The 7,269-nt window shown below is 44.8% G+C and overlaps 1 protein-coding gene across 1 annotated transcript; it reads left to right on the top strand.

Moving 5' to 3' along the window:
- The first annotated feature begins 382 nt into the window (after window positions 1–382).
- Window positions 383–4,412, top strand: LOC102533025 (serum amyloid A-2 protein). The gene is made up of 4 exons (XM_015243600.3): window positions 383–511; window positions 1,196–1,290; window positions 3,578–3,716; window positions 4,101–4,412. Exons 2-4 carry the CDS (start codon window positions 1,200–1,202, stop codon window positions 4,261–4,263), a joined length of 393 nt encoding a protein of 130 aa, XP_015099086.1. The 5' UTR covers window positions 383–511; window positions 1,196–1,199; the 3' UTR covers window positions 4,264–4,412.
- The last annotated feature ends 2,857 nt before the right edge of the window (window positions 4,413–7,269 follow it).

The raw sequence follows: 7,269 nt of genomic DNA, 5'->3' as shown, positions 1-7,269 counted from the left end.
GTCCCATTCCTTTCCTGCTCCTGTTCGGGGTCCCAGCTTCATCCTCAGTGGTCCCTTGCAATGGACCCCTTCTTTTCCATTTGCCCTGTATTCTCACATTCTTTACTCAACTCTCTTTTTCTAATATTGGTTACCCTTCACAGAAAATGTAAGTACATTATTGTGTGAGGAAACACACCTTTCCCCATGAGCAGTGAGACTGGAAATGAGCAGAAAAACCCCAAATTGCTACATTCCAGAAAGCTGCCAGATTGCACAATCTGGAAGAATCAGACATGTGTGAAGACTAACCCAGCTGTTCAGGATGCTGTGTGCTGGTGGCCAAGAGGGATTTCCCAACTTTCTTTATTTCTTTCTTCTTGTTTTTTTTTCTTTTTTTCCTGCATCAAAGCAGCCTTCCCATTTGCTCCACTAGCCAATGTCAGTATATAAAGCACAGCCGCGTCTCCAAGGCAGGCAGCACAGCCGGCTCAGCTTCACCAGGAGCCTCAGCAGGAAGGCACAGCCAAAGGTGAGGGGCTAGAACTTTCCAACACCCTTCCTCTTTGGAGATGCTCTCTCCTCACATTGTTGTGCTGCACCCCAGCTCTCTGCATCCTCCTTGAATCTATCTTTCTGACAATTAGAACTCACCAGATGTGAATACTTTGGGGAGGTGTGGAGTGTTTCATCATCTGCTTCTTCTGTGTGCAGTGACAGGTAGAGCAGGCGTTCTGCAATTATCTGTGCATTGTTCACTTCGTCTCATAGCACAGAGCAGTTCTGTGCTCACAGACCCCTAATGCCTTTTGGAAACTTTCTGTGGTTGGGTTTCAGGGCTGAGAGGGGAAATTGAACTGGAAAGTGGTTTATACTAAAAGCCTGTGGCAATCACTCATACAGTAAATCACTGGGATTCCAATAACACATGGAAATGAGAACTTGATCCACTGAAATACAATATACCTATTTATTTGTCTACCTATCTGTAAAATATATATATATATATGTTTATATAAATGTAAATTAAAAAATATATATATGGAGGGAGAGAAGGGGGAGAGAGAGAAAGAGAGAGGCATAGATAAAAAACTGAGTGGCCCTTATTTTTGGAATGCAAGGGTGTATAGCAACATGACAAAAAAACAAAAAAACAAAAAAAACACCCCCTGAACTTGTCATCTTTGTCTTTGACTGTGTCTGCTTCTCTCTGCAGCAGGATGAAGCTTTCCACAGGTATCATTTTCTGTTTCCTCATCCTGGGAGTCAGCAGCCAGAGATGGGCAAGCTTCCTCAAGGAAGCTGGTCAAGGTAAATATCGAAGGATGGGCCAGAGGGGAGGCTGCATCAGGCCAGGATTCACCTGAGCAGAGGCCACATCCCCACAGGGCAAAGGCCACAAGTGGGGAGAAAAGGAGCTTGGTTTTCATGGTAGCACATCCCCTAGCTTTGCACCTGGTCAGCTTTTCACTCTTCTATGGGATCCCTAAGCCCAAGGTCATGTGAAGTTTAGGCCCCAACTCTCAGTAGGAGTGAGGAAAACATCGGGGTTCCAGAGTGCATGTTCCCTAAATCCAAGTGGGGCTCTGCTGCCCCCTGGTGGGCATCGAGGGACAGCTCATTTCAAGTCTTAGGTAGCCATGAAGTGGGTGTGTACAGTGTGTGGGGAGGGTTCACACTCCCATCCACTTAGTAAATATATCAGAAATAACTGATCTTTTAATAGCTGCAAGATATCATTCTAAGAGCTTCCATATGTGAATAAACTCATTTTCATCTCTAGGTTTTAACCCTTTAATGTGCAACATAGGTACCATTACCCCTTAAGAGAAACCGAGGCATGGAAGATGGACTGACTCTTGGCAAAGCCCTCAGGCAGAGCAGGATTCCGCCCAGGTTGTCGAGCTCCCAGACCTTGCTGTTATCCTTGGTGCTATACTGACTCCCAGATAAGAGCACACGTGGGAGAGTGAGGGATTTGTGAACACATGTCCTGCTCTTTATCTGAGCAAATAGCAAATAGTAGGGACGTGGTGCCTTTGGAAGGCAACTCCATAGAGCTCCTCTTCCCACAATAAAAGGTACAATGAATGACCTCGATGATGGTCCTACTGGGGTTGAGACCTGGCCTGAAACCCATAGCAAGGGGCATACACGTCGCTGGTCAGAGTAAAGTGGCAAACATTTGCTTATTTCACAAATTTATTTTGTGGTATTTTTCTGTGATAGTTTCTAAATAAATTATTTTAATAGCTTGCTGTTAATTCTATCTACATTTTCACAGACCCAGCTAAAAATAAATTTTCATCTTTTGGGTCAGTGTTTTTCAACGGGTTGTTCTAGAACCACTTGCATGAGAATCACTTGGGGCCCAGGGTGCTCTGAGGAACTCAGGTGCCTGGGTCCACACCCCCTCCACTGAATCACAATCCTGGGGCTGAGACTGGAAATCTGGCCTTCATCAAGCACCTCAGTTGACTTTCGTGAACACTAAAGTGTGCACAGGAGCTCTGGTTTTGCTACCCTTAGGTGACAAGATATGCAAGGCATTTTGCAAATACATACTAAGGAAGTCTGGACCCCAAGGATGTATTTAAATCAGTAACTCAGTGGAAATAAGTAGAGCAGAAATGTCATAACTCTCAACAAACTATCTTTCCAAATGCCAGAAATAATAAATATGCAGAATGAAGGTAAGTTATCTCTATATACACCATGGTTATAACGCTACACTAAAATTCTCTCTTTTCCCTGATAAGTTATTTTATAACAACTTTGGGATTTAACTCTAGATGGTCAGGTTCCTTCCATTCATAACTCCCAGTTCCTCATCTTAGTTTATTATTTTTCTTCCTTTTGTCCCACTGTTGCTAAGAACCAGAGAAGTAATATTATACTGAGCACCTACAATGTTCTAGAAGTTAAACCTGCATTTCCCCAATTCTGCATAACCATTCTGAGAGAGGCAATACTCCTCCATTTTATTGGAGAGGACACTGAGCTTTAGAGCTGGTGGGTCCTTGCCCTTTTTCTTCATCTGATTACCTCATCTCTTTAAAGTTCTCTCAGGGAACTTGCTTTTTTCACCTGTTGATTGAATTCTGAGTTTCCCCGGTGCCAAATAAGTCCTGGACGTTCAGATATACTCAGGACCGAGTTGTCCTCACTTTATCCACAGGGACGAATTTCTCCCATGGACTAGACCGGGAGCATCTGGTCTGCAGCCTCCCTCAGAATCGCCTTTGTTTTCATGCCTGGGTCAGAATTTCCTGCATCTTTGCTGGTAGAGGTTCATTGCACCACCAAACATCCCTTAAAGATCATCCTATCTTTTCTTCACATTATCACACACAACCAAACACAAAATACTGACAGACTGAGAATAGAATCAGAGTAAAATCTTACACCAAGTGCGATTCTTGTAACATTAATCCAGAGAAGTGAAAAAGTAAAGGAATATTCTTTTCACGTCAACAAAATATTCTCCAAGGACCTAGTCAAAGGCTGAAATCTGGAATCAGGGGGAGGAAAATGTTTTATTTTTCGGTTTTGTCTCAGACTGATTACATTCATCTCTTCATTTTTCTTTTCCTCCCAGGGGCTAAAGACATGTTGAGAGCCTACTCTGACATGAGAGAAGCCAATTTCAAAAATTCAGACAAGTACTTCCACGCCCGGGGGAACTATGACGCTGCCCAAAGGGGACCTGGGGGTGCCTGGGCTGCTAAAGTGATCAGGTACCAAGGGGCCCTGGGGCAAGGGACAGGTGAGCAGAGCTTGGCTGCCTTGGACTGCCAGAAGGGACCAAGCCCTGGAGAACTGTCCTCCTCTTGTCCACGGTCCCCTCTGTGCCCAGTGTGGGGTCTGAGTCGCTGAAGAGCAGGGCAAGGCTGGTGGCACAGGTCACTCCCAGCCTTCCCCCTATAGTGCTGGTCACCCTGCATGAGGGCCAGTCACCGGGGCTGAGCTGTGCTGTGCCCGGGCAGCCTCAGGGTTTTAGCCCCTGTTTCCTTGGCTCCTCAGGGGCATCATTTATTCCTTGGAGAGAGGAGCGATGGGGCAGGTGGGGCTGTTGCTCATCAGCCCTAAATTTCTCTCCTCCCTGCCCTCTTCCCTTCCAGTGATGCCAGAGAGAATATTCAGAGGATCACAGACCGTTTTAAGCATGGAAGCAGTGGCCATGGAGTGGAGGACTCGAAGGCTGACCAGGCTGCCAATGAATGGGGCCGGAGCGGCAAAGACCCCAATCACTTCCGACCCCCCGGCCTGCCTGACAAGTACTGAGCTGCCTCTCCCTCTGCTCAGGAGACGGGGCTCTGAGCTTCATGAGAGCAAGGATAGTGCTGAGCTAGGTTACTGAATTCTGTATCTGTAGCACTTACTAGTTGATAAATAGCACGTAAAAGTGTTTAATAAATGCTTATGAGATCCAATTTGTTGTTGTTGTTTGGAAATAGCATAAAACAGTCTTCCTGGTGTTGCCAAGTCCAAACTCATTCTGCTCACCACACAACAGGCCAATAAATTGGGAGACAAGGTGTTGGGGCAAGGAAAAGCGACTTTATTCAGAAAGCTGGCAGACTGAGAGGATGGCTGACTAATGTCTTGGAGAACCATCCTGCTCTAGTCAGAATACAGGCTCCTTTTATACAAAAACAAAACAAAACAAAACAAGGGAAGGGGTGTGGTTGATTGTTGCAAACTTCTTGCTGCAGGCATTCTTTGTGCTTGCAGCCGTCCACGTGGGCCAGGTCAGGTGTTCCTGTAAACCTCCAACAAAACAAAGGTTATTCTCTACTACACTGGGGATATGAGCCTATTTAATATCATGGGGATGATCAATAAACTTTTTTTTAAAAAAAGGAGATAAAGCACTAATAAGCAATAGCTATAATTTGGGAAAAACTATATAGTCGTCCTTTGGTATTTGTGGGGATTTGTTCCAGGACTCCCACGGATACCAAAATCCACAAATGCTAAGTGCCTCATACAAAATGGGATAGTACGGTCCGCCCTCCGCACCTGCTGAGCAGAGCCTGCAGATGTGGAGAGCGGGCAGCTGTACGTCCATAACACAGGGCATACTACGTGGACCACTGGATGGACCAATTATCAGTCCGTAACTCTCTGGTCCATAACATGGAAAAGGTAAGAGACTATCATGAGCGATTTCAGCAATAAAGCTGAAAACTTGATAAAAATAAACAAATTCTTACAAAAATACAACTTACAAAAACTGACTCAAGAAGAAATGAAAACTTGGATAATACTACAATTATTGAAAAAGATCATATCTCCCCCCACCAAAAAAAAGTAGTCCCAGATGGTTCTATAGACAAATTCAACCCTTCAAATAAGCGAATAATTTTTTTTGTACAAACAATTTTGCAGCGTAGAAGAGAAAATGCTCTCTGATCCTTTGCATGAGGGTAGGAAAATTTGGCACCAAGAAAATCAAAGGAAAGTACAAAAAAAGTATCTTGAGTCACTATGGATTCACCCCAGCAGTGACCATCTCCTTGTGGACAAAGTGTAACATGAAGCTATGTCTTATGTAATCCCAGAAGATCCCGGCATCCTGAAGATGTGTGTTCAATCTCACACACCCCACACAGTTTCTTTCTCAAGTTAGACTCTCTCCCTTGGGCCTTCCTGGCCCCAGGGTCTCTGTTTATAACGGACTGTTTCCAGGCCCCTCTGTGTTCAGACCCCCTACTGCCCCGTCGGCTGTGTCCTTTCCGCTTCTCTGTTTCCCAGGAATCTAGGTCCCTCAGTGGTCTGTCTCCCTGCTCTGGAGCCCTAGGCTCAGGAGGCTTTCTCCTCTCCCAATCTCTCCTTCCAGATCCAGTCCCTGTCCATGTGCTAGGAAAGGTTATTCAAATTCATATCCCCTCTCTCTTTCCTTATTTGGTGGCTCAGGCCGGTATAGAACACCAGCTCCTCAGGGCACCGCATCCGTCATCCCCGAAACCTGTATCCTTAACCATAAATGCCTCCACAGCACTTTGCTCACGCCTTCTTGGGAATCTGTATCCATCCTTGTCAGAGCTAGTGGTTTATATGCTGGTCCTCGTGCTGCTTGGTTTTTAAGTTCCTCTAACACGAGTTAGCAGCAGAATGATAATGACAATCACATTTAACATTAAGTATGGACCAGCTACGGCGCGAAGTCTTCCTTGTGTTATCCTGTTGGATCCTCACACTTTAATTATGTTAATTTTCTAGCTGAGGAAATTTGAGGCACATAGAGTTCAAATAATGTATCAACTCACATTGCTAGTTTGATACTGGAGCCAATGTTCTTACCCATGTGCTTGTATTGAAGTACTTGTAGTGAAGTTTAGAGCTTATAAAACTATTTTGCATAGATTCATTCCCTTGGTCATTCCTTCAGTGAACTTATTGCCCTTAGCTGATTCTCACAACAAATCTGTGAAGTAAATCTATATGTGGAATATGTGAAGGCAGAGGCAAGAAAGAGCTGAGGTAAAAGCAAGCAACAATTTGGAGAAGACTATATAATTGTGTCAAGGAAACTGTAGAAAAAGGCTTGTGGTCATGTCCTTAGAGAATGGCATTAGTATAGGTCCTTCCAGATTTGTCAGTCCTTGGGACCAAGAGAGATCTAGGCTCTTGTTCTCAACAGGGACTGCACTGCACATGCACAAGCACACACACACACACGCACACACACGCACACACCTCACCCCAACTTTCGAATCTCTCTGAAGACATTTTTGGTTGCCACAATGATTGGGGGGCATTTAGTGGGTGGGCCAGAGATACACACATATGAAACAGAGTAGGACCCTGTCTGGTCTTCCCAGGGACAGACCCCTCCCCCTTCTCCATGTCCTCCCACCTCTCGTTTGTAGAAAAGCTTTAGCCTTCTAGGCCTTCTCTAAGTTCCAAAGAGCAAATTGAATTAGAGAAGTGAGAAAATGCAGAAAGAGAGGAAACCAGTCGAGCAAGACAAAATAATAATAGTTTAGCCATAAAACAAAGTCAAGGACCTTTAGTTCCTCCTCAAGGGTTATAGATAATTTCCTGAGCCATAGCTTTGAGTTATTGTGCAGATACTAAAACCTCTACCTGGTGGAAGAAGTTAACTTCCTGCTGACCACCAGCACATAGACCCCAGACCAGTTGGAACCAGAAGGTTGATCATTGAGATTTCTGAAACATCACCCTGTTACTTCACCATCAACCAATCAGAAAACTGTGGATGAGCTGATCATGTACCCTGTGACTCCCTCCCTCACCCTATCTTCAAAAACTCTCCCCTGAAAG

Source organism: Vicugna pacos, chromosome 10, assembly GCF_048564905.1.
Source record: "Vicugna pacos chromosome 10, VicPac4, whole genome shotgun sequence".
Classification (NCBI taxonomy): domain Eukaryota; kingdom Metazoa; phylum Chordata; class Mammalia; order Artiodactyla; family Camelidae; genus Vicugna; species Vicugna pacos.
The sequence above is the reverse complement of the archived record's forward strand: the minus strand, read 5'-3'. Positions and strand labels throughout refer to the sequence as shown.

Coding starts and splice junctions, on each gene's coding strand:
- LOC102533025 (XM_015243600.3), top strand. CDS start 1,200: ATGAAGCTTTCCACAGGTATCATTTTCTGTTTCCTCATCCTGGGAGTC. Junction 1,291..3,577: donor CCTCAAGGAAGCTGGTCAAG/GTAAATATCGAA, acceptor TTTTCCTCCCAG/GGGCTAAAGACATGTTGAGA. Junction 3,717..4,100: donor TGGGCTGCTAAAGTGATCAG/GTACCAAGGGGC, acceptor CTTCCCTTCCAG/TGATGCCAGAGAGAATATTC.